This window comes from Pollicipes pollicipes, unplaced genomic scaffold (genome assembly GCF_011947565.3).
Source record: "Pollicipes pollicipes isolate AB1234 unplaced genomic scaffold, Ppol_2.1 Scaffold_4740;HRSCAF=5597_pilon_pilon_pilon, whole genome shotgun sequence".
NCBI classification, from domain to species: Eukaryota; Metazoa; Arthropoda; class Thecostraca; order Pollicipedomorpha; family Pollicipedidae; genus Pollicipes; species Pollicipes pollicipes.
The window spans coordinates 8,493,021-8,519,990 of record NW_023596545.1 but is presented as its reverse complement, the minus strand read 5'-3'; the positions used below and the strand labels follow the sequence as shown (position 1 = coordinate 8,519,990).

General features: G+C 52.6%; 2 protein-coding genes across 2 annotated transcripts; one reads left to right on the top strand and one right to left on the bottom strand.

Moving 5' to 3' along the window:
* The first annotated feature begins 4,042 nt into the window (after positions 1-4,042).
* On the top strand, positions 4,043-11,968 carry LOC119099285 (lysine--tRNA ligase). Its single transcript, XM_037222408.1, has 12 exons — positions 4,043-4,182; positions 5,389-5,527; positions 5,931-6,173; positions 6,709-6,912; positions 7,118-7,203; positions 7,546-7,705; positions 8,236-8,398; positions 9,285-9,412; positions 9,736-9,867; positions 10,169-10,381; positions 10,734-10,877; positions 11,746-11,968. Exons 1-12 carry the CDS (start codon positions 4,049-4,051, stop codon positions 11,860-11,862), a joined length of 1,863 nt encoding a protein of 620 aa, XP_037078303.1. The 5' UTR covers positions 4,043-4,048; the 3' UTR covers positions 11,863-11,968.
* A 1,605-nt stretch (positions 11,969-13,573) lies between these two features.
* LOC119099374 (RING-box protein 1A) lies at positions 13,574-17,652 on the bottom strand. Its single transcript, XM_037222510.1, has 2 exons — positions 17,547-17,652; positions 13,574-14,121 (listed from the first exon to the last, which is right to left on the bottom strand). Exon 2 carries the CDS (start codon positions 14,103-14,105, stop codon positions 13,770-13,772), a length of 336 nt encoding a protein of 111 aa, XP_037078405.1. The 5' UTR covers positions 14,106-14,121; positions 17,547-17,652; the 3' UTR covers positions 13,574-13,769.
* Between the last annotated feature and the right edge of the window lie 9,318 nt (positions 17,653-26,970).

Sequence of the window (26,970 nt, the reverse complement as noted above, 5' to 3'; positions counted from 1 at the left end):
TAGTGTAGTGGTTAAGGCATCTGTGTTAACCACTGCCCATCTGGGAAACCAGAGGTATGGGTTCTGGTTCCCGGCGGTGCCCGCCCTTCCTGCCAGGATGAGAGGCAGGTGATGCCATATAGCCTCAGCAACTGAGTGTGTCATAAAGCCCCAATGACGTTACATGACATGCCACTGGGTGTTTAGGCCAGCTGAAGGCCATAAGGCATCACCTGCCAATATGACATCACTGGTACTTAATTCAGTGTGTGATGTCACTTGTCATGAGTCTTTAGAGCACCGTTGGGCTGACTGGATGCCATAAGGCATCAGCTAATACGTGATGTCACTGGTATGTGACAAAACATCAGATGCAACTGGCCATATTCCATCTCTACCTTTTGTACCTGTCTGCTTAGTAAGAAAGACAATCCTGGAGTACAAAGTCTCCTGGTATACCTTATACCGAAAACATCAAGTTTTCCAGCGCTGCTACTTACTGCAAGCATTCACGTGCTGAATAATGGTTCTGCCGAATCACCGCAGTGTACGACATTACTGATCATGACCTTGTACGAGCTCATTTGGGCCCCCAAGGCCACGATGCATCATATCCCATGAAGCATCACCGGATAATATGATGCCACTGGTGTTCGTGTGAAAGAGTCCGTTGGTTTTCCGGAGGACCATCGACTTGACTCGAAAACAGACGTTGAAAAGGAAGTCTCTATTAGCCAAAGAGTTGCAAAATGAAGGCAAGAGAGGCGTTGAAAGGACGGCGTCGCACACTCCGAAGTCGTCGTCGTCGTCGTGGACGCCAACGCGACTCGCGTCGAGCCGCGCCATCGGAGCCTGAACGTGAACTGATAGGCAGGGACCATATGTCCCTGCCCGCGTGTCCCATAAATCCACGTGGCCCACATATGGGCCCTAGATGGTGAGGACCAATCGGCAGAGGGGCCGCTCACACCATCGCGGAGACGCCGCTGCCGCGCCGGCAGCGACGGCCCGTTTGCTCGCTAACAACTGGCATGCGACTAAACATCAGGCGCAACAGCCCATCTTCCATCTCTATCTGTTGTACTTGTCTGCTACAAGTATTGCCGTGCTCAATGAAGGCTCTGCCGAATCAGCCACGTGTCGCGTGTCAACGTGAGTTGTCCGAGTCATGTATGACGTCACTGGCCATGGATTTTTGGAGCTCTTTTGGACCAGTGTAAGGCCGTAAGGCATCAGCCAACGATAAGACGTAATGGCATTTCACTGAGCATCGGGCGCAACAAACCATGTTTCATCTTTACCTTTTGTTCCTGTCTACCGCAAGTATTAGCGTGCTGAACAAAGGGTCCGCCAAATCACCTGTGTGTGATGTCACTAATCATAAGGTTTTACAAGTTCTTTGGACCGACTGAAGTTCATAAGGCATCAGCTAACGATATAGCGTCACTGGCATTCGACTTAATGTCAAGTGCAACGGGTCATGTTCAATCTTTACCTTTTGTGCCTGCCTAGTGCAAGTATTCGCGTGCTGAATGATGGCCCTGTCGAATCACCCGAGTATATGAGGTCACTGATCATGAGTTTTAACGGCCTCTCGTGTGCTGCCCAAGGCCACGAAGCATCATATCCCATGAAGAACCACCAGATGATATGAGGTCACTGGTGTTCGACTAAGCGTTTGGCGCAACAGGCCATGTCCCATTTTCACCTGTCATGCCTGCCGACTGTAAATATTGGTGTGCCGAATGAAGGCCCTGCTGAAACACCTGAGTATGAACAATCATTCAACACGCCAATACCTGCAGTAGACAGGTGCGAGAGGTAAAGATGGAACGTGACCTACCGCACCTGATGTTTAATCGAATACCAGTGACGTCATATCGTTAACTGATGCCATATCGCCTTGGGTGGGCCCAAAAGAGCCGGTAAAAACCTCATGACCAGTGGCGTCACACGCTCAATCAAATACCAGGGACGTCACGTCGTTAGCTGATGCCTAATGGAATTCAGTCAGCCCAAAAGAGCCCGTAAAACTCATGATCAGCGACTTCGCGTACTCAGGTGGTTCAGCAGAGTCTTCAACCAGCACGCCATAGCTTGCATTAGACAGGTATGAAGGCTTGAGCTGGAAGATGACCTGTTGCGCCTGATGTTTCGTCAAATACCAGTGACGTCATATCATCCGGTGATGCCTCGCGGGATATAATGCTTCGTCGCCTTGGGCGGCTCAAGTGAACCCGTATAAACTCATGGGCAGTGACGTCACACACTCAGGTGATTCGGCAGAGCCATCATTCAGCACGCGCATACTTGCAGCAAACAGGTATGAAAGGTAAAGATGGAACATGGCCTGTTGCGCCTGAGGTTTAGTCGAACGCTGGTAATGTCATATCGTCAGCTGATACTGTGTGGTCTTTAGTCGTCCCAAAAGAACCCGTAAAAATTCAGGACCAGTGACGTCACACACTCAGTCGAATATCAGTTACGTCATATCGTTAGCTGATGCCTTATGAACTTCAGTCGGGCCAAAAGAACCCATAAAAACTCATGACCAGTGACGTCACACACTCAGACGATTTGGCAGAGCCACCATTCAGCAGGCGAATGCTTGCTAAAGACTGGTGCGAAAGGTAAAGATAGAACATGCTCTATTGCGCCAGAGGTTAAGTTGAACACCAGTGGCGTCATATCGTCAGGTGGTCCCTTATGACCTTCGGTTGACACAAAAGAGCCCGTTAAACTCGTGACCAGTGATGTTACACACCCAGTCGAATACCAGTGGCGTCATATTGTCGGTTTTCGTCTTATGGCCCTCAGTTGGCCCAAAAGGACCCGTAACCAGTGATTTTACACGCTCCGGTGATCCGCCAGAGCAGGGGCGTTTGATAGATGCAGATAGATAGATACATAGATACCTTCCTCAGTACCGTCACAATGCCAGCTGACGCCTGACAGCCTTTCCTCAACATGACAGTACATGAACCCTGCAGCCAGCGTAGCTCTTCCCACCGTCGGCGGCACAGATACCAAAAAAAAAAAGCCTCAACCTTCACCCCACCCCACCCCACCCGTCTGAAAATGGGGCTCAAGCAATGTATAAAGACATTTGTATGTTGGTAGGCATGCTTATAGATAGTTAATGCCAGCTTGCAAGCAAACATTTGTTAACTGCGACCAAACGGTAAACTGTGGCATGTTAGGAAAATGACGAATATGACTCAAGACCAGAATGCCTTAAGTCAAGCAAAGTAGTTTACTATGAGCATGTAGTTTACCATTTTACAAATACGTTTGATTATCATGTTGTTCACTTTTGCCCACACTTCAGCGAAGGGGGTCGCTTTATTTCGGGCCAGTCGCTACAGATCTTACCCTTTCGGACCTTGCTGGTGAAGGTTCCAGCATGGTCAGCACCTGGCAGCTGGTCTTATTTTTTTAATGAAAAAATGTAGGGTCTGCAGCCATGAATGCACCTGGTAGCCATGTAGCTTTATGGGTGCAAAATGCCCTTAGTAGTTGGTGCACCCTAAAACCTCAAGTGATCATCATTAACATCATCATCATTTTGTCTAAGTTTTCTGTCCATTCCATTTGCCCAGTTTCAGATCGCCAAGTTCTCTTGGAGCATAAGCTGGTTTTTTGTAGTGCTGCAAATAAAGAGTCTAAGGATCTAGTAAAACATTATGTGAACTTTTAATGCATAGGGTGGGGAAAAATTACCCACAATTATCATATCCCCACATCACAGTTTTTGACCCACCTGTATTTTCTAATTTATCACTTCAAGGAAACATCTTTAAGTAGTTAGAGAATGTGGTTTGATGTATTTCTGTTCTGAAGCAGCCTCAGTGGATGCATCATGTAACATTGTGCACTTGATATATTGTAGGTGCTGATTTTGCAGAGAGTAAGGCACCTATAATAAGATGTTAAATTCTGGAAACTGTCAGATGTTTACTCACTGGTGAAATTGTCATGCTCCTGTACTGTACCCTTTCGGAGCAGCATCAGTTCAGTACAGGATATTCCCACTGACGCTTTGCTTGGCATGTTACAGACGTCTTTAAGGATGTCTTGTAAGCTGGGGCTGGCCACCTGGTGCTGCCTCAGGCAGGCTCATAAGGTGACCAGTTTGGCGCGGGCTTTAGGAGGTCCGCTAGGACCCCAACTGGCGCGTCACCAAAGACTCCTGGCCACATCCAGGTGAGCCGGCCCCAGCTTACAGTGGTACATCCCGTCCAGTTCGGTAGTTTGGGCGCCACACGCAGCCGCGATAAGAAGTTACCATTTCGACATATGATACAACCGTACCGTTGTGTCACACTCCTGTTACATTCCGATGCATCGCACAATGGCAGATTCCTTCCTTGCGGCGCGTCTTGTTTCAGTCTGCCTCAAATGCTAATGCATGTGCGTGCTTTGGACCGCAAGGTGTCCAAGCTAGGTACGCCTCAGGGTCAAGTGTGGTGTCCGGTCATGTTGCGTTGGGACGGCGCTGGCAGCACCGGTCATTGACCTGGTGTCGACCGGAACGCCAGTAGTACACTGTTGAGTGTGGTGTTTTGCGGCCGTCGGTGAAAAACTGGCCACCGGTCAAAAACTGGTCACCGGCCACTCCCTCCATCACCCCGTGAACCAGTCTCTCTGTCAGTCATGGCCAGGCCTCCATTGGGAGTGTGGCACAAGTACAACGACTCCAGAGTCCAGCCCGTCCGTATGTACTGCGGTAACCACTGTGAAGCGTTCATTTTTTTTTTCATTGTTTTAGCGGCTGGTCATTGACCTGGTGCCGACCGGAACGCCAGTGCTCGAAGGACTTTGAAAGGGCCCTCATATTCAGTTCCGTCTGCTAAACACCGTGATGCCTTATTGGCATCGTCGGCGTGTGTCCTACGTCTGGTGTGCGATCGATTGGGAGTGGTCTTTTGCTGAGTATCGTGTTTCACGGCCGTTGGTGAAAAGGTGGCCACGGGCTGCGCTTGTCCTTTCCTCTGCTCCCTTCATCACCTTATAAGCCAGTCTTGCCGTCAGCCATGGCCATGCCAGTAACACGCGTCGTAACACTACAAAAAGCTGCCCAGCGCGCCTGCCTCGCTGTGATGTGGTTGGCTGCGTGCCGGCTCCCACGCCGCCGCCGTCGGTGGGCGGCCGGCTCCCACGCCGCCGCCGTCGGTGAGCGGCTGGCTTCCACTCCGCCGCCGTCGGTGGGGGGGGGGGGGGGGGGCCGGCTTCCACGCCGCCGCTGTCGGTGGGCGGCCGGCTCCCACGCCGCCGCTGTCGGTGAGCGGCTGGCTTCCATGTCGCCGCCGTCGGTGAGCGGCCGGCTCCCACGCCGCTGCCGTCGATGGGCGGCCGCCTCCCTCTCTGCTTCGGGTTGTGGCCGACCGTTTACCGCAGTCTCTGTCGCAGTGAGCTAAAGCGGCGCCAGAAGCAGCAGAAGAAGGAGCAGGAAAAGGCGGAGAAGGAGCGTCAGAAGCCGGTGGCCGCCGCCGCCGAGGAGGCGCCCGCCAAGTCGGCCGCCGCAGCGGAGGGCGAGCTCACGGCTAATGTACGACCCCGCCTCGCTCCGCGGCCTCCTGCGGAACAGGGCCGCTCCCTCTACGCCCGCCGGCGCAGCTGCCACGCTCACTCTGTAGAGCGTCATAGCTGCGCCGGTGGGCGTGGAGGGTATACTTGTGAACTTTGTTATGCCGTGATGGTGACGTTCGGCGATGCTTTTCGTTTTTATCGCCTATAGTGAGCTATAATGATATATTAAGCGCGCAGAAAACAGCATAAATATACATCAAAACTAACGAAATCGTCGAATTATTTCTAGCGCGTACGTTTTTGCCCTGATGTATTCTGGCCGCAGCATCAGCGTCCCGCGCCGCGTCGCACTTGTTTGCGCATGTCCGTGCCTCTCGTCAGAACCATGACGCTAACCTGACTCTGCGCCCTCCGTGCGGCAGGAGTACTACCGGATGCGCGTGGCGGGCGTGACGGCGGCCAAGGAGGCCGGCGAGAACCCGTTCCCGCACAAGTTCCACGTGACGACGTCTCTGCAGGAGTTCATCGCCACGTACGGCGACATCGCCGACGGGTCTGCCGTCGAGGACGTGACGGTGTCGGTGGCCGGCCGGCTGCACAGTATCCGCGAGTCGAGCGCCAAGCTGCGCTTCTATGACCTGCGCGGCGAGGGCGTCAAAATACAGGCGAGTCGCCGTGCAGGGGCGGCGTCGCCGTGTGTAGACTCCGTTGTTGCCTTGGCGGGGTTCGCCGTGTGGGACATCGGTGAAGCTTTCTACGTTGAGGGACTCATTCGTTGCGTTGTTGGGCTCTTGTTGCCACGCTATATAATAATTGAGCGCAGAACTCACGGTGTAAGATTTGCCTTTCGAAACGCTGCTGAAAACGCTTTGCATGCTCGTCCGCACCAGTCTCACCAGACTCGAACCAATCGTTGCTGAACTGAAACAAATAGTGAGCTTCTCAAAGATTTTTCAACGCACCTATTTTTCAGTGCAGTACACCACAATGGCCGGAGAACCCAGGCGTGTTTTATGCTCTGCCCCTGGGCTGCCGTCCGTCCGTCCCCCTTCGCCAAGACATGTCCCACTTGTCGCCTCTGCCACCTCCCCCCTCCCCCCGCACTTTCGGCCGGTGGATCCCGGCCAGCTGTAGGGCGTCGGGGAGCGGGGTAGTCCCTCACGCTATCCTTGCCTCCCTGACGCCCAGCGCTCTCCGCAGATAATGGCCAACTTCAAGCTGTACGAGGACCCGGAGCGGTTCGGGGCCGACACCGACCGACTGCGGCGCGGCGACATCGTCGGCGTGGTGGGCCACCCGGCCAAGACCAAGAAGGGCGAGCTGTCGGTGGTGCCGCACCGGCTGCAGGTCCTCACGCCCTGCCTGCACATGCTGCCCTCCATGCACTACGGCCTCAAGGACAAGGTACACCGGCGCCGCTGGGCCGCCGCCCGCTTCACGTGTGGCTGTCATGTTGCCAGAGCCCACTACCCCAACAGCACGCATAAATCAGCCATGGGTTGCAGGAAGGTCAGTAATGATCAGTTATGATATTGGTCAGTAATGATATTTATAGACATGAAGTGTTGTGTGTGTGTTTTTGTCGCCTGACTTGCGGGCGTTTTTTCAGGAAACAAGGTTTAGGCAGCGGTATCTAGACCTCATCATGAATGAAGACGTGCGTAACAAATTTTTCGTCAGAGCTAAGATTATCAGGTGAGGCCGTACGCACGCCATAAGCGTGCATCCGCACGCGGTTCCATCCTGTTCTCAAATATCATTGAAATACTGGGGAGTGCTTCAGGTGCAATCCGTTGCCACTGACCCAAATACCCTGGTGTGCTTCACCATTGTCATGCCATTTGTGCTGACTGTCAACTGCTGATTTGAAGGAGCTGTGCAACATTGTTCGTGTGTAACGGTCGTGTGCTGGTCGAAGCGCTCATTTTCCACCTGCTGTCGTTCCCGATAAGCAAACACTTTTTCTCGTTCTGTTCGTTGGACGGCGGTTTTAGTCAGTTCGTTGTCGCGCAATGGTCCATTTGGCCCGGCCTGCAGCTACGTGCGCAGCTTCCTGGATCGACTCGGCTTCCTGGAGATCGAGACGCCCATGATGAACATGATAGCCGGCGGCGCCACAGCCAAGCCGTTCGAGACCTACCACAACGAACTCAGCATGAAGCTGTTCATGCGGATAGCCCCGGAGCTGTACCACAAGGCGAGTCCCATGTCGGACGTAAGTCCGACGTGTACGACGACTCTGTGCCGTTCGCCGTGGCCTGCAGAAAGCTTTCACAATTAGGTTGTCTTCCCCCCAGTCTGTTGTGGTGGTTGTATCGCGATCACGTTCTTATTGACTTATCCACCTGTAAACTACTGTTTCATTGCAGCCTTCCTTCGAGGTGTTGTAGCTTCCGCTAGTGTGATGTATGGACTAGATTGGATATGAGTGACCAGCGTCAATATGGAGGGAAAGGATGTGATTGCAAGGTGTACGAATCGGGAATATGGATGGTTCAGCCCGTTCAACAATTACTATGCCGTACACATTGATCACCTAAGGCCACAGTTCAGCCTCACTGACCGATCGCCGGCTCTGGCTCAAGGCATTCGGCTAGCTGGCCGGCTCTGGCTTCGGACACCGGCTGACTGGTGCGCTCTGGCTCGACACGCGCGACGGACTGGTCGGCTCTGGCTCTGGGTATCTGGGTATTCTGCTAATTGACCGGCTGTGGCTCTGCGCCGCAGATGTTGGTGGTGGGCGGCATCGACCGCGTGTACGAGATCGGGCGCCAATTCCGGAACGAGGGCATTGACCTCACCCATAACCCGGAGTTCACCACCTGCGAGTTCTACATGGCCTACGCCGACTACAACGACCTGATGGAGATCACAGAGACGATGGTATCAGGTGCGTGGTTGCTGGCCCAGCCCGGCCGGTGCACTTTCGCACGTACGTCACAGGATTATTCCCCCGATGGTCTGGCGGCACCTCGCAGCTGCCATGATGAGCTCCGTACCGCGTTGTCCATGGAGTAATCATCTTAACTGCTGGGCGCATTTATGCCTTGATCAATGGGAGCAGTGCTGGTCGTACGAGCCAGGTGATAGCCATGTACGGTGCGATGTTGCTTTTATCGTGTGTCGAGGTCGAGTTTGACAGTGCTCGGCAGCCCTTCCCCGCCCAGGCCGGGCTGCAGTCCCAGTGACCGGGTCTGGTCATCGGCAGTTTGGTCTGGCTCTTGCAATGCAACATTGGAGTTAACACTGCCATCCGGGGGCCGAAGGATCGCGAGGATCGAGAAAATCGTATCTCACGGCATGTGAACGACGGTCAGCATGTTTTTGTTTTTTCATGCCGAAGCAACCTTTTTGGCTGGTCCTCCAGGCATGCGTAGCGGTCCGCCAGGCCATCATGATCATGTACAAATGTTGAACATAGACATGCGTGATGTATGTGTTGGGGAGGGCTAGGCAAGGTCGGGCTGCAGCGTCGCCGACATGGGGCACCGCTGACCGGGCGTCGACCGGTCGGGCCGCGAGCGTCGCCGACCTGGGGCACCGCTGACCGGGCGTCGGCCGGTCGGGCCGCGAGCGTCGCCCACCTGGGGCACCGCTGACCGGGCGTCGGCCGGTCGGGCCACGAGCGTCGCCGACATGGGGCACCGCTGACCGGGCGTCGGCCGGTCGGGCCGCGAGCGTCGCCGACATGGGGCACCTCTGACCGGGCGTCGGTCGGTCGGGCCACGAGCGTCGCCGACCTGGGGCAGCGCTGACCGGGCGTCTGCCGCGCGCAGGCATGGTGCGCTCCATATTCGGCACCACCCAGGTGACGTACCACCCGGACGGTCCGGACGGCGAGGCCTGGCAGGTGGACTTCACGCCGCCCTTCCGCCGGCTGCACATGCTGCCCGAGCTGGAGAAGGTGAGCCGCCGCCGCCGCCGCTACCGCTCTGGCGGGCTTTGGGCCGGGCCTCCGCACGCCGGCAGGCGGACGGGAATACTGTGTGTTCGGCCACGGTCAATGACAAATCTTATTGCCCGTAGTTACGATAACGGTACATGTGCATGTTCTCCTTCGCATACGTTTATTTAATTCGTTTCATGTTATATTTTCGTATCACCCATCGTCGTTCGCCTGTTGTCACCCGCCACTTGCGTCGATGCCGTAGTAACGAATGTCGTGTTTCGGCCGTCGCGGGTTGAGTCAGCTGACATTATCGCGGTCTGTCCCCGCCGCGACCGCAGGCGCTCAAGACGTCTCTGCCGCCCGCCACTGAGCTGACGGGCGAGCCGGCGCGCGCCGCGCTCGACCGGCTCTGCGTGCAGCACCAGGTGGACTGCGCGCCGCCACGGACCACCGCCCGCCTGCTGGACAAGGTGAGCCGCCTCGCCGGGCGGAGAGCCGGCTCCGGTTGGCGCTGCGTGTGCACGGCTGCCGGACAGCGGCGGCGCGGGGCAGCAGCGCGGACGGGTGCGGTCGGCGCCTGGCGTCGGTTCGCCGCCGCCGTGCACGCGGCGTCGCCGTCCGTCACTGCCGCTGATCGATGACGCCTCTCCAGTGAGGCAGGTCTTGTTTTGGCCTGGGTGACCGTGCACCGCTGAGGTGTGACGGCATCACGTGGCCAGTTGGCCTCGTGACGCCGCCGAACGGTGTGTGACGCGTCCGCCGCGCCGCCAGCTGGTCGGCGAGTTCCTGGAGGAGACGTGCATCCAGCCGACGTTCATCCTGGACCACCCGCAAATCATGTCGCCGCTTTCCAAGTACCACCGCTCGCAGCCGGGCATCACGGAGCGCTTCGAGCTGTTCGTTTGCAAGAAGGAGGTGTGCAACGCCTACACGGAGCTGAATGACCCGATCACGCAGAGGCAGATGTTCGCCATTCAGGCCAGCGTGAGTACCGTCCCCGTCCGCGAACGGGCCGGGACGTCGCCGCAGACAGGTACGGCGACCCAGCAGTTGTCCTTCCGCTACCGCCGGTTGTCGCCGGACAAGCGCGCGGCGACCAAGCCAGCGAGGGCCCGAGCTGCGCGTGGGGATGCTGGCCACATTTGGTGCGAACTGTATCATCCGCAGGTGCCTCGGCGGGCGGCGAGTTCGACTCTGCGATTCGGGGCACAGTTGGTGGGCCTTGTGCAGGTGGTCCGTTTGTGGGCTGCTCTGCTCGCGCCCGCGGCAGATCGGTCCGGTCCCAAGGACCCCACCGCGCTCACGTGCGCGTCTCACGCGCCCCCGCTCCGGGCAGGCCAAGGCGGCGGGCGACGACGAGGCGCAGCTGATCGACGAGAACTTCTGCACGGCGCTGGAGTACGGCCTGCCGCCCACCGGCGGATGGGGCATGGGCATCGACCGGCTCACCATGTTCCTGACCGACTCCAACAACATCAAGGTGCGCCCGAGGTCTGCTGCGGCAGCGCGAGCGACGCTCGCGAGCCGCCGCTCGTGAGGGCTCGGCGGCCGCAAGGCGGCTCATGTCGCGGGAACTGTTGCTGACACGGCACCTACACAGCGTCGCTCCGTGCGTCACGAGGTGTCAGATGGCTGTTTCTGTGGTGGGAAGCAGTGTACCAGCAGTCGGCCACTTGGGTTTCAGGGATAGCGATATTTTGTCCTGCTTATACACTCCCGGCTTGGGATGCACTGCCAGTTGCGCCTCCCCTTGCTCAAAATCAACCAATATGCATCGGGCCGGGCGGCGCGCAACGCATGATCTAAGCGCCTCAGGCCTGGAATGTGAGCCGGGCAGGTTAGACGTCCGGGTTCGGGGCCGAAGGGCAACGGATTAGCGCCAACGAAGTGCGTGCAGAGGCCGTTGGAGAGCCCACATCTCGGATACCATACTGGATGAATTCCGGAACGCGGGCGAGGAGGCGCGTGCATGGTCGCCTGCGCCGTGATACCCGACGTTGCGCTGCCCGACTCTGACTTACGCTGCCACTCGTGGCTGTCGTCGCTGCGCCTTGACAATGACGTCACACTGTCACACGATAGTAGCGTCCGCGTAACCCGCGTAACGTGCCGCCGCGAGCGAACCCGAGCGGCGTCAATCACGTCACTGTTCGTAACGCCACGCCTTGCCACTGACGCCGTTGCAGGGTTTGTTGTGCTGCTCCGACAGTAACGTTGTGGTGTGCAACACTGACGCTACTGAGACATGTTCACACACCGAGGCCACGTGATGTTGCGCCCGGACACTGACGTGGCCGTGGGGTGGCCTCCGGCATCAGCACTGACGTCACTGGACCGGTGTCCGGCAGGAGGTGCTCTTCTTCCCCGCAATGAAGCCAGAGGACAACCGTCCTGCGGAGCCGGCCGCCGATGGGCCCACCAGCCACCAGCTGGGCCCACCGGCCGCCGATGGGCCCACCAGCTGAGGGCCGCCGTCGACGCCCGCAGCACCACTCCCAGTTGTGATCTATTTATGACCCCCCGAACCCGGGCGGTCTCTCCCCTGTTGCCGTTTCCGAATAAATTCACGACCGGGTGGAAGCTGTTTTATCTCGAGTTCTCGGCGATACGTGGAATGGCGCGAAGATGTGCACCGCTTTGAACCATGTGGACATCGGGGGTGGCCAATGGGGCTTTTCGTACAACCCGAACAACTTGCTGGTGGACTTGTTGACTCGCTGGTGGAAGCCAATGAACCGCCTTTGCTTGTTAGAAGACGACGTACTTTGAATTACGCCACGGTGTTGTAATCCCCAGATCAACCGGCTTTCGAGTCCATTTTCTCTCAGCCGTTAATCCGTTCTTTCTTAACGGGCAGCCTACGTCAGCGCGACCCATGTGTATGCGCGTCCGGAACTGGCTGGATGAGGCGGATATTACGCTAAATGACATTGCCCCGAACACTGGGGCCTAACTCCTTGGCGACGCCCGAGTACAAATAATGATTTGCAGCTTTCCATCATCATAAAAGCGGCACTTTCCCACGAGAGCTGCCCAACTGTTCGTTGGAACGGATCGCAGGGCACGAAAATTCATTGCAAATGTGTACTAACTGATCCGAAGGCCCGACAGGGACTGGTTGCGCAGGTGTTGGCAGTCATCACACCTCAGGTTTCTGCCTCCCGCATTGCGTGTCAGCCTCTTCCTCAGAGCCGTTCACTTTTGCAGCAGATCTTCAGCACGCTACTTGTCGCCCAGAAGGGAATGAAGTCATTTTGATCGTTAATTTAAGTGTTTTTCATCATTGGGCCCGACGTTGATGTCGCGCGACCACTCCTCTGATGCGATCGATCTGGGAGAAAATGGGATGGCCGGGCAACACTATCAGCCGTATGAGTGTGTGTTGGCCCCCAGTCACGTAGGGATATTGGGGAATGAGAGCGCGGATGCGGTAGCGAAAGCCGCTGCGTGTGAGAGGATGCCGCTACCACTTAATGCACCCGCTCGCGATATAAAGTCTGCCACGTCCAAGTCCGCTTAAGTCCGCCACACATGGCAGAACGTGTTTGGCCAATATCTCCAGGCTTTCAGCAAAACCAAGCCCATATATGGTAATTGTAAATTTCACTGCAGAGTCCGCTTTCAGGAAGTCACTCTGTACTCTTTGCTTGGGGCATGCACATGCAGCGTACTCGTCCTTCTCGACGCGCCAGGATGTGCCAGTGTGACAGGTGCGGGGACCGGTTGTCGTTGGAACATGTTCTTGTTTTGTGCCGGCACAATGAAGCGAATCGGAGACGATATTTTCCACCAGCTTCCCTCAATCGGCTGATCGGTCGAGAATGCCGACCCATGCTGTGAAGTCCGAGATATGCTCGCATTTTAGCACACATTGACATACTTTTACTCAGCCCTCAGTGTAAATGCACCGGCGAAACCGCTTAATACGAGTTGAAAACATATTTATAGCGTGCCAGTACAGATACAGATAATCATCCTCGAGTGGGCGCAAAATGCCACGTGCTGGCGCGTCATAACCGCCAAACTACCACCACTGATTTCGTAGGTGCAGGTGGCTAACAACTTCACGGGTTCTGAGTACGGGGCGCGTGGCGTTTTGAACTAGATTCGACGGCTTGTGAAGTCGTGGCATGTCTGCAATGCGGGTTCAACTTTTCAAGGGCAAAACTGGTTTAAGAACGTATATTGCGGTGTATTCTCAACCCGGACGCCAGCCACGCAGTGCAGCATCGTAGGTGCCGCGGTGAGCGGCCGCCAAGTCGTGGTTATTTTTCACATCACATGGATAATGGGATTCGAGTCAGATGGGACCGTCAGCCGTCCTCCTGGCTCGGCGCTCCACCGGTCCGCCCCGTCTGGCGCCGAGCGCCGCCTAGTGGCCGTACTTCTGGAACTCCCACTCCCTGTTGTCCAGCGGACACACCTGGCGCGTCTTGAGCCAGCGCGAGATGCAGTGGAAGTGGAAGGCGTGGTTGCACACGCCCCACGCCACCGTGCACTCGTCGCTGGTGGCCGAGGCCTGGTTGGCCTGGCACTCGATGCAGTGGTCCATGATGTGGTTGCGGCAGATGGCGCAGTTGTCCACCACTATGTCCCATGCCCATAGCGCCACAGCGTTCCACTTCTTAACTTCAAATCGCTTCTTGTCGCTCTTGGACGTTCCCGCTACAACTTCCTCGTCCATTGTATCTACTTCCATTGATGCCATGTTCGGAGCGCCGGTCCTGCAATAACACAGCCTGCGGGTCATTTATCGACGCATGTGATGATGTCTTCAGCATTGCAACACGCAGTGCGAGTTGAGTAACAATGCATGTTCCGCGTAAAATGGAAAAACCCGGACATGTCCATCAAACTGCAGGGCGCATCACACAAGTATGATCCGTCTAGCTGTTGTGAAAGTACCATGTGGCAATGCATGTGCTTCTGATCAAGATGAAAGTCTACCTATTTTCTCAGCACATCAAAGATTTCAGCGCTGCATCTTGTCGAGTTTTAGATATTCAGCGCTATTTTTGGGCTACGTCTGACATATCGTCAACCATTTCCTTTACGTTTCGACGCCGGTTTCTAAACTGCGAGTGCCACCTGAGAATAGCAGTGCACGGCCATCAGTTTCATGACACTGCACGCGAAAAATAGGTATTCACAGAAAACTTTTCATCATTTTTTCAGTTGCTCACGACCACCTGAAGATGTCCAAAGTTGTCTCAATGTCAGCGCCACGCCAGCTGTCAAATGAACAAAAGTAAGGAAGCTCAGGAGTAACGGTGGGGTCGATTGAAATCGCAAATAACATCTAGTTTCCACTGTTTAACCTAGAGGCAGAGAATTAGTCATTGCAGTGAAAGCATGAATGCTCTTCATCTCCCAAAATCCAGCGTGCAGCATCCGTAAAGGTTGACTACGTCACATTTTGGAAACACAAGGGCGGGAAAGAAGCCTGCCCAATCATCGAAGGTACCGAAGGAAGGTACTGTCACAGGCCATTTGGACCAAACCATTCTTAGCAATCATTTTCTGGTCACCGTCAAGCATTGCTCACGGAAGCCACGCGGCCAGCTCATTCTTCACAACATCCTGCCTCATCGTGCCGCTGTTGCGACCGAGACCCATGCTAATGTTACTTCATCATTTAAGTGAGAAATGTTATTCTAACATTCAACAGAAAAAAATAATGCCTACCATTTTTGCCATCAAGTGCACCATCATTCACTTATCAAATGTCCTCTAAACAAAAGCAGCACATGTTCAGTGGTGCAAAACACTGCTTCAAGTTAAGGGGTTAGCAAAATAAGGCTTCATGTTGAGCCACTTGACAGTCAGTGCTGCAGCATTCTCACAATTTGGTGCTGTCAAAAGAAAACAATGAAAAACAAAATTAAGTGGCATAACCATATTGTATAGTGAGTGGTATTGGGATGAACGCTGGTTGAAAAATATTTTGCAGCATTACAGCTGGCACTAAGTCCAAGGCATTCTGGGTATAGCTGTCACACTTGTGTTCAGTGATTACTTCACATTCTACTGTTCCATCTGGTATAGCATCCTTCCATTTATGACACAGTGAGACAAAAATATGTCTATGGAAGGTATCTGACATGATTGTTGACATTATGAGTGAATGTAAGATTGTGTTTGTATGCAGTTGTAAGATCATTAATTTCAAGTGTGCTTAAAGGAACATACCTACTGTCATTAGTTTACCAAAAGCCAAAAACTTGATCTCCCTTCTGACACATTAAATGTCTTAAACAAAAGACCGGGCATGAGTTAAGCCATCTTTATTCTCATCTGAAGATGAAAGTTATATTTATTCTTAACACAAAATGGAAATGCAGCCTGTTGGTTTGGCTTCAAGGAAAGCAATGGATGCATAAGTTTTCAGCTCCAGATAAGAGTGTGCTCAAGCTATGTCAGTATTGAAGCTTTCATAGCCCACCAGTCTAGTATGCCCATATTCATAACATGCCTCCCTTCCTGGTTTGAAATATGCTGATGCTACTTCACTGGGCTCCCCTGCCAAGCAGTTAGCACAAAGTGATGTGCAGAGGACACACTGGAATGTTTGACAAGAGCCATATCACTTTTCATTGAAATATGCACCTTGCTGTGCACATTCCACCACATAACATGCCCATATTTGAATGAGTGTTTCTCCAGGCTTGACTGATACCTTATGTTAATTATATATAATTATATATAACATGATTATACCTTACATAATAATAATAAAATATAATAATATCATAACATAATATATGACATGTGACAATATGACTAAAACAATAAGGTAATATGTAATATATGACTGATACCTTAAATAACAATAAAATAATATAAAGATACCAAGTGTTAATTAGGTTCCAGAGGCCAGTCTGCAAAAAATCAATCCACTGCACTGAACACCTAGGCAACATTGGCATGCTGACATTACAATTTTCATCATCATAACATTGACATCAAATTGAGGCTAGGGAAAAGTGCCTCAAATTGATAAATTATTTTTGCATAAAATATTTATGGGGTGCTTTTCCCTGGCATTGCCTTCTGAACATCACAATTTACTGGAAATTGGCTGTGTGCTAAAAATAGTGGTGACCATGCACCTGCCTCTGAGCACTCAGTTTGAAGACAAAGAGGTGCTGAAAATTTTCTGGTTTATTGCTCCTATGCTGGGCAGACAATGGACATGTCCAGTTCATGATGTACTGTTCACAGTATGGGGGAGGTTGAACACTGCTGGTGTATGGCAAAAGCCCGACCCAGGTTCACACACCAAATTTGGGCACTGCAATCATGCTGATATTCTTTTTGTTTGGCAAGATTAGGGTGAATCCAGCCCATCCTCCCAAAGTTTGAGATAAAGTGGCACAAACCTCGAGACAAGCCGGTTTGTTTGACATATTCTGGCAGTAGCTTTTCCATTTGCCACCATGCAGCCTCAAGATTATTTTGTGGCACTACACACTGAAAATCACCATTAATTTTGGTCAGCTCTTTTGTGCATGTCATAAGAGAAGGTAAGAGGTGGAAGAGAAGCACCTTCTGTGATGGTGAAATTACACCATTAATAACTTCACAGCCTCAAGAACATCAACACAGTTATGTACCCAGGGTTTTGAAAGGGTCACATGCCATTCCTTTTGTTGTTGTTTGATGGTGTTTTCAAGTACATCCACCACAATGACCATTTTGTGCCCATGATGACATGCCATTCCTGCACATTAACCAAGTATCCTATGTGCACAAGTTGGCAAAGGGAGGCTAAGGCCCCAATGACCTCTCCACCCCAATTCAGCTACATTCATGCATGAACAAACATCCCAGTTGTGCAGTACAACTTGAGTTTGTGTTCACATAGAAAATGCTTGAGGTACAGCTTGTACTCTAAGCATTTTCCACAGTTCAACAATCTGAGGCCTAGATTGCATGAGACAAACACCAAAAATTCCCTGAATGGGAACTTTGATCCAATACTCGCGAAGGTTGATGCAACCTCATCCAAATTTGGTTGGAATTTACAGCCTGCCAGGAATGAGGGATAAAGCATACCAGGGGTTTCACAAAATTGTAGGTTTACCACAAAATTGAGGAAGGAGTCTGGAGTCCCGCCTTACTTAAAAGGAAATAACACCCAGCAGCATACCTTGTGCGCTACACAATATAAGCACTCAGCGATCCACCGTTTTCTGGTACGGAGCTCGTAAACCTCGCTATACCCCGATTATAGCATACGACACATCCTGCAGCCACTGTACTCCAGTAAATGAAACACACGCGCCGTAATCCGTCAGTAATGCATGGGAGAGACTAAATGACGGACAAACTTATTGACAACCCCTACGCTTCCGAACCTATGAGACTGGTTCTCGTAACAGTCCCTCACTTAATCCACTGTAACAGATAGCGTGGCATTTGATATCAAAGAAACGTTGGAACATGTTAAAAGTCACCATGGTCAAACCAATAATTTTTTTGCCATAAACAAAACATCTTGGCGACCAAAAATGTATCCCAAAATATGTGTTTACACCTACGTGAGCCTCAAGCCAGCAGGCATGACTTTCTAGGACAGTCCCTATAGATCAGTTGGTTAGAATACCAACCTTCCGACTGATCCACACAAGGCGGGGTGGGGTTCGAGCCACCCTCATCTGCTATTTGCCCTTGACTGGGCTGTCTTGGGGCTGTTACTGATGGCCTTGCTGGAAGTGAGGTGACGTCAGAGGGTAGGACGGATCATGTCGAGCATTACAGCACGTTTAACCTTCACCACCAACTTTTGTCATTCATGTGGAATTGCGCACTGGGATGGTGGGGCTCGAGGCCAGTAGCGCAGGCTGGGGGGCACAGGGGGCACATATTCCCCCTCCCCCTTAGGTTCCGAGGGCCCGAAGGGCCCGAAAATTCAGACGGAGGTCTCATTCAGGGGCCTCAGCCCGCAGGGCTGGGCACTCCAACGCGAGGGGGAGGGCCCTGCGCGCTGATCAGGGGTCCACTGAGTCGATAAGGGCCTATATTTTGGTCAGACTCCGCCAGCAACGCACAGTCGGCCCCGTGGTGGCATAGGCCCGAGGGCCCATTTCCCAAGCAGGGACAAAGCCGGAGGCAGCAGTTTACATTACTCGGGGCCCACAACGCCTAACAGGGGCCCTGTGTTGTCAAAGGGCCCCAAGCCGGCCAGAGATAGTGTCCAAGGAACCCCGAATATCCTAAGGGGGTCACAGGTCCAACGATCAAGGACACGATCGGAGTGTCTAAGGGCATAAATGGCTGTTCAGAGTCTTATTCAGGGGCCCTTACCTGAGAAGACAGAACTTCAAATATCGATCAGAGGGCCATTTGCGCCGATCGGGGACCCCTGAGTCGATATGGGCCTATATGTTGGCCAGGCACTACCAGTACCGCACAGTCGGTTCCGTGTCGGTATGGGCCTGAGGGCCCACTTAGTAATCAGCTACAAATTCGGTTTCTATTCTTTTAAATTTTTCTTCTTTCTAATTTTACTTTACCCTACTCTTCCAATTCCTCGACCAGATTTCAGCACCATTTCACGGTGTTGCAAAGGCCAGCACTATAAACTCAAACTACGTTATTGTCATTAATCTAAAAACCGCATAGATGAAATATACGTCAGGAACATCTCTAGATGTACGATTTGGTGTCCAAAGGCGTTTAAAGTACTTCTTTCAGATGCAACACCATTTTCGTCCACTTGTTGGCCGCGGCTTAGTTTTAACCGCGGGGCCGAAGGTGCGCGGTCCAGGGAGACTGCGACGCCTGGCGTTGAGTTTTTGCTGCCTAGGTATGCGAGCGCGTATGCTGAAAACTACGCTACATCATTTGTTCCACTCATCAGCTCTGACCCGAATGTTGAACATATCTGGGCAGGCATGGCTTCCCAACGCTAATACAAATTGTTGACCAATTTTGATCTTTAATCTACATTCGCTGAATCCTTGCTAACTCTGTACAACCCAGATGGCCTAACCTAACCTAACCTAAGCTAACACGCAGACAAAGTTTCCGCGTGTTATTCGTTTAAAAGAGCCCACTTGACCATTTTGAAATGAAAAATGTCGGCGATTTATTTAATGCAGTCATTTAACGCATGATTTAGTTAGTATATTTACTGTAAAGTTGAGGTGGAATTGAACTCGCGGGAGCATCTGGTCTTTCTTCCAATTATTGAGAGCATAAGTATTATAAACATATATATACATATATATATATATATATATATATATATATATATGTGTGTGTGTGTGTGTGTGTGTGTATGCATACGTTTATCTTTAGATGCATATGCATATGTTCAACATTCGGGTCAGAATTGACGCGTGGTACAAATTATGTAACGTAGTTTTGAGTATACGCGCTCGCGTACCTCGGTTACAAAAACTCGACGCCAGGCGTTGCAGGCTCCCTAGACCGCGCAGGTTCGGCCTCGCGGCCGTGGCCGATATATATATATATATATATATATATATATATATATATATATGTATACATTTATCTATTTATTTATAGATAAACAAAGATGTCTGCAGTAACCAATGGACCATACCCGGCGATTTCTTTTGGGGAGGGGGGCGCCTTTAAGTGTCAAGGGGCCCCTTGTCAACCCTGTGCCCCCTTTGGCAAAGCTCTGGCTGCGCCCCTGCTCGAGGCTCACGTAACAAACACTGCAAAGCGTGGGCTCCGATGACAGAAATATATTCATTTGGAAGGCTCAGGCTAGATATTAAAAAAGAAGACGCCTTAGGCAAGGTTGTCATTCCCTAAAATCGATTGGGGAGGTGCTGACTCATCCAATAATGTTGACCTAATTACTATCCCAGCGCCTGATTTCCTCATGGATGTCTACCGTAGTGGTCGGCGGGTTGCAGACTGACGTCAACACACCCGGAGAACAGGTGATAGCGTATCGCACGAGCAGGCGCTGCCCGAGGATACCCCGCAGCCGATCCTTGGACGTAGTCCAGCTCAGTGACGGATTGGGCGAAGGGCTCATCCCAGACAAGCAGTTGGATAAACCAGAAATGATGGCCATCGGACCCAATTACAAGAAACTGCGAGAAAGTGAAGCATCAGGCCAAGAAACAAACAAGGATCCGAGGACAGAGCACCGAGGAGTTACCATGGGAGGTACCCAAGGGACGGAAGGAGACTAGCACGTGGCTTGCGGGTTGCAGGCTGACGTCAGCACGCTCGGAGAACACGTGACATAGTATCGCGCGAGCGGGCGGTGCCAGGATTGCCAGAAGAGACAATGGCGGCGCAAGAGTCACGGTGACGTGCTCAGCGATGTCACCTGTGTTGTCATTGCGAGTAGTTTAGCATCAGTTATGTGTTCGGTCTTGTCACGGCTGTACCGATACGGGCCCTAGTAGCGAAAGATCCATTGCCAATAACAGAGCTCTGTGTGATGTCTGTCGTTGCTTTCGTATTTAGTTTGCATCTGCTTCGCCTATTGGTGGGATTGCGTTGCTTAGTCTGTCTGTCTAATCATGGAGCCGTAGCATTATTGATTGTTTCACTGCAAAGCTGACCGAAAACCACTACGAATAGCGAGTTCAGAAAAGGTCGTCGGCCGTCCTAGCATTTGGGCTTATATCGTTCACTTTCAAGCAGATATAACTGTTCGAATACTTATGCACTGATATCATGAACCGCAATATAGGTATTTTTTACACGCTTTAGGTGAAACTTCAGTATTGAAACACGCAAAGCTGTGACGAAACTGTGGACCGGGCATGATATTTACACGGTCATTGCATAAGGAGCTCCCATGGAAGCTTAGCTCTGCGACGTCCAGTTGTATTTTCTTGAATCGCCAGTATTCTACTGCTCACTAACGGGCGGAGTTATAGCAAAAAACACGCGGAGCACATCCGTGCACGTACGCAGAAACACAGCCCAAAATGACAAAACATAACGTGTGCGACAACACACGATCTGAATACAGGTGAGACGATTGTTTAGCAGTGTCACTAGGAAGATGTCATTCGTGTTTGCAAAGAGATAAGAACGATAGCGCGCTGCGGCGTGCATTCGCACTACTCGACAGCGAGGACACCCAGCGGCTCTTAGATAGGACCACTCTGTCGTCTCAGCATGCTCTAACGCTTACGACCTCTGGGGAGTTCGTAGGTGCAGCCTCCGATGCATTCATCATGACGAGGCCGTGCGAGTATTTAGAGACTTGGCTGTTGTAGCATCTTCTTCAGTTCAGCTAGAGAGTTCCTTCCGCTCTGAACCCACCTTAACGTAACGTTAATCTTTGAATCAGCTTCCAGCATGAGTCCACCAATACAGCTAAGAATTGTGCCACATATAGCAACTAAGAACTACGTCAGGGTCTGGATACACAGGCTCCAGCCACGCAGGCTCTAACCACACAGGCACCAGCCACACAGGCACCGGCAACACAGGCACCAGTCATGCAGGCACCAGCAACACAGGCGCCAGTCATGCAGGCACCAGCCACACAGGCGCACTTCCATCTCGCCCGGCTCCCAGTTCAAGTATTCTGCTGGTAGTCTTCCGACCTCAGCTTGACGTATCATTTTAGAACCTTCGGCAGACCCCAATTCCTGATCGGACGATATCTTCGCTAGCCCGCTGATCGCAAACATGAGGAGGGCCTCAACCTGAACGGGCGAAAACAGTTGATGGTAGCACGGCCCAATAGCTTCGGCACATGCACATTGCAGCTGGCAGTGACATTCATCGAAAAAGCGTTTTGGTCGTGAGGAACTTTCGAAAAATTTATGCATGTGAGCGAACGATGTCGAACAATTTTTCGTTGGCAGGATTTCGCGCACGGGTCGCACCACACGTAACTTTTGAAGTGTGCAGTTGGATTTTCTGCTGCGGTACCCGAACAGACAATGCGTGTCGAGCCTGTTTTATCCAACCTTAGAAATTGCGTTTAACACAGTGAACAAATATGGACGAACCCTCTAAGCTCGTATTTGCCACTGTGCCCAGCCGCAGGAAAAGAGGCGTCATGGATGTAAAAGAGCATCAGTGTGCTCGTTTATTCATATCAGGTGCACAGCGGTTTGACCCAAATTACAGCTCAGTTCAGCATGCAAAACAAATAAAATCATACAGCACGGTCGCAAACTCCACAAATGCAGGGCAAAAAAGGTTTAGCATGTACTTAAACACGCCGGTATACGCAAAGATAAAAGTGGCAAGACAAACATTACTCACCTCATGAAAATGCCGCAAACGGGGCGTAGCATACAAGGCGGACACAGCGGGCATGAAATCTCATGTTAAATGCTGCTCGTTCGTAGGCATTTGGGACCATTGTATGATCACTAGCAGAGCGCATCAGTCGGATCAAGGGAACTGAGTCCACCTCATCATGGCAGCCAATTCTCTGGGGTCAGGCAACGTGACGCGATACGTACACAAAGTAGATGCAAATTCAATGTGAATATAAAAGCCATCGCACACAGCTGCTCTGTTGTTGCTGAAGGGTCTGTTGTTACTGCAACAGATATCGGTACAGTCGTGACAGGCCAAACACATAGCTGTTGTCGTCAAGCTACTCGCAGCAGCAATACAGGCGACGTCGGCGAGCGCGTCGCCGTGACGCCCGCGCCGCAGCTGTCTCCGTTCTGGCGGTCCTTGCTGCGGCCGCTCGTTCGACACCATGTCACGTGTTCTCGGAGTGTGCTGACGTCAGTCTACAGTCCGCCGTTTCGGTGGTTGGAAGGTCAGCGTGACGATGAAGCCGACGCCGTTGATCAGGCCGGTGACCAGCAGCAGCAGCGAGTAGCCGTAGCGGTCGAGCAGCAGGTTGTTGAGAAATGACGAGAAGATCGAGAGCATGGAGCCAACCACGAAGATCAAGCCGTAGATCTGGCCGGCGCTCTCCGCGCCGAAGGTCTCAGCTGTGCCCGTGATCACCACGGAAAACGTGCCGGAGAAGCATAAGAAAATGGCCCAGATCCAGATCAGGAACATCACCTTGCCGCCCTCCGAGGTGGACTGGAGGGTGAGCATGAGGGAACAGAACAGCCCGGACATCAATACCATGACTGGCTTGTAACCGAACAAGTCGCACGAAAATCCCCAGGCTATGCGACCGAGCATGTTGAAGACTGAAGAACCGGAACCGACCAGCTCCAAGAAGAAGTCATCCTTGATGAAGGTTTGCCCGAAGGCCTTCCATAACGGTATGATAAAGCTGATGGGAAATGTGTTCAAAATGTAACCCAGGAGAAGCTGGTATATGGCCAGAGTCCTGAGTGCTTCCTTCACAGAGTACACGTTTCTGGCGCCACCTGCGACGCTGTGTTTTGAAACATCACCGCCGCGCCGGAGCTCCCCGGTTATTTCTGCCTCCGACTCTGTCTTCAGCTCACTGTTCGCAGCCTCTGGAGCGCTGTCGCTCTGTGGCGTTTTCGAGGGGGGATCACGAACGCCAAGGAAACCGACCAACTGTAGTCCTACACAGACGCCCGCCTGAAGCAGGAACACGTTCGGAACACGGTCCAGCAGCGCTTCGTCGTGAAAGAATCCGTCGTCCTCCGGCGACACGTTGTCGGGGTTGATAAAGCTGGTCTGCATGGTGGTGAAAATGATGCCGCCCAGACCGTAGCCCCCGACCACCACCCCCGCTCACCAGGCCCTTGTTCTTCGGGAACCATTTGTAGCCGACCAGAATCGGAACTGTGTACACCAGGCCTACGCCGAGGCCGTTCAGGAATCCGTAGGTCACTTCCACCCATGCCAGCGACTTGTCGACGGCGAGATTGGCCAGCGCGATGCCGGCGGTGCTGACGACGCTGCCGACGGCGATGGTCAGGCGCGGCCCGAACCTGCGGTAGAACAAAGTACCAGGCAGCATGCAGAGCCCCTGACTGAGCTCCATCAGAGTGCTCACCCACAGCGTCTGGCCGTAGCCGACCGCCGGGTCGACGCGCACGCGCAGGTATGACGTCACGTAGGTGGTGACGTTGGCGAAGGTGTAGAGGCCACCCAGGGAGAGGTGCAGCATGAAGCCGGCGACGACGGCGAACACGCCGCCCGGTGGCAGCCGGCGTAGCGCAGCGCCCAGAGAAGACAGAGACCAGCGCTTGGCGGGCATGGCTGGAGCTCGCTAAAAAGAGGCTCAAGATATGATATGCGACAGAGACGTGGGCCGCCACGTGAAGCTGTGGAAGAGGCTGTACCGCAAAGAACACGGATGGTTCGGCTCCCCTCCTTGATACCATTGGGGAATCCAAGCCGCATTGCAAAACATGAATGAATGCATGCGACCGTCGCATTTGAAAGAACTTAGCTGCCGTATCAAATGCATGTGTTCACGGCCTTGCTCAGCAATCTGTGGAACATTCGGACTGTTTTAGCTGACATGGTCTCTATTCACGCAATACACAATATTGTGAACTGTGATTAATTATTCAGCGATTAAGGCCGCCTGAGGCAACTGATTCGCCCCTATAAAGCAATGCTCGCTGCTCGATTTTCGACGCCCGCCCGCGTCATTCCCATCAAGCGACACATGACGTTGAGACGTTACGACTTTTGCAACATTTCAGTAGCATACATCGGTGGATAACATGGCAGTAACGCTTGTATCAACCTCGCCAATCTAATCTGCTTGTCCTGTTAGAACGATGTTGTGCTGTGATACATTCCCAGGCGTCCCACTTTTGGACGTGATTAGTGTTATCGCCATTGGCATGTTGGACAATCATGCATGTATCTGTAAGATGTCGCGCATCCTACAACTGTCCCTACTTTACCCATAGAAGCACAGCGCAACTTCAGATGTTCGACGTGCCACCTCTCTGATGCGAAGTCATTGGCATGTTGAACAACCACGTATGTATCTGTAGGATGCCGCGCATCCTACACCTGTTCGTACTCTACCCATAGATGCGCAGCGCAATTAAAGATGTTCGACATGTCACCTTCTTGATGCGAAGAGATTGACACAGTGCGGAAGACCGTGACATGCAGCCGATTTGACCACGGTTTTCCTATGCTTTGACCATGACAATGCTGACGGAGCATGTTCCACCTCAGGTTTTCTTTCAGCCATATGTCCGAGATAGCAGCATGCAACAGCATGCATGCCGTGTTAACGCGTCACAAGCGGTCTAATATGTCACACACTGTCTAGAAGGTCAAAGTGTTGTGCGCCATGGACTTATATAAGGTGGCAAAGCCCGAAGAGTGGTCGAGCAAGAACATTTATGCAGCAAAAAAGCATTACGTTATCGACAGCTTGGTCGCTCACCTCACTGCATTTCATGTGGAACCCAGCACACGGCTGCTCACCAAGGCAGATGGCGGTGCGTAGCTTTACTGGACAGCAGCAGTTTCACAGGACAGCAGAAGCATCACCGGGCAACAGTAGCTTCACCGGACAGCAGAAGCCTCACTGGGCAACAGTAGCTTCACCGGACGGCAGCAGCTTCACCGGACAGTAGCAATTTCACCGAACAGCAGCAGCTTCACCGGACAGTAGCAGTTTCACCGAACAGCAGAAGCTTCACTGGACAGCAGCAGCTTCACCGGACAGCAGCAGCTTTACTGGACAGCAGCCGCTTCACCGGACAGTAGCAGTTTCACCGGACAGCGGCAGCTTCACATGGCAGCAGGAACTTCTCGGAGGCATCTCCACCAGGCAGCAGTTGTTATGCGACAGCGGTTCTACCAAGCATTAGGTGTTTAAACAGGAGCGGTTCGACCAGGCAGTAGCTGTTTCACGAGAGCGGTTCTACCAGGCAGCAGCTGCTTCACTGGGGCGGCTCTACCAGGTAGCAACTGTCTCATGGGAGCGGTTCTACTCGGCAGCAGCTGTCTGCGGCAGCGCTTCTACCAGGCAACAGTTGTTTCACGTGAGTGTTTCTACCAGACAGCAGCTGTTCAACGGGGCACTTCCAACGCTGCACAGCAAGGTCTCATAGCGCAGCTACTTACGGCGTGCGTCCGGCACAGCCTCTCGTTCGATACTGTAACGTCAGGAAAATGTCTCCTCCGCGCGCTCTCTCTCTCGGTGTCGGCTGAGATAGGTTCGAGTGTTTGCTTGACGCTTAGCGTTCCCTGAAGGACCCACCTTCAGCCCAGCTGCTGATGCTCATCGCAAGTCATCATACGCGGCACGTTATCATAAACAAGACCTCAGTCTTGCTTGCATCCTTTTGAGCGTTAGGAAAACTGGTCTTTCGTTGAACGATGTCCAAGATTAGACGAACGATGTAGAACGATGAACGATGAAGAAAGTCTTTAGAAAGTAGAAAGTCCGCCAAGAACGGCGTAGATGTTGCCAATGATATTGCAACACACCAGCCATTGAGGCTTTTGCCGTTGTGCAAGCTAAGGTGGGCAAGCATTTCCATGAATAGATGCTTTTGGTCCATCAAAAGAGGATATCTGGGGTCTTTTAGAACAGCGTACCCAGGATTGTTTTCTGGTTCGGAGATCACTTTCTCCGACAGAAATTGGGCATAGCAATGGCGAGCCCATGCGCTCCTCCTCTGGCGATGATATTGCTAGGCCAGTTTGAAACGAAATCCCTGAACGCCAGCCCATTAAAA

Bases quoted from the DNA above. Each gene is read 5' to 3' on its own strand.
- LOC119099285 (XM_037222408.1), top strand. From the start codon at position 4,049: ATGTCTTGTAAGCTGGGGCTGGCCACCTGGTGCTGCCTCAGGCAGGCT. The intron at 4,183-5,388 runs GTGAGCCGGCCC...TCTCTGTCGCAG, and splicing joins AGACTCCTGGCCACATCCAG to TGAGCTAAAGCGGCGCCAGA. The intron at 10,382-10,733 runs GTGAGTACCGTC...CGCTCCGGGCAG, and splicing joins TGTTCGCCATTCAGGCCAGC to GCCAAGGCGGCGGGCGACGA.
- LOC119099374 (XM_037222510.1), bottom strand. From the start codon at position 14,105: ATGGCATCAATGGAAGTAGATACAATGGACGAGGAAGTTGTAGCGGGA.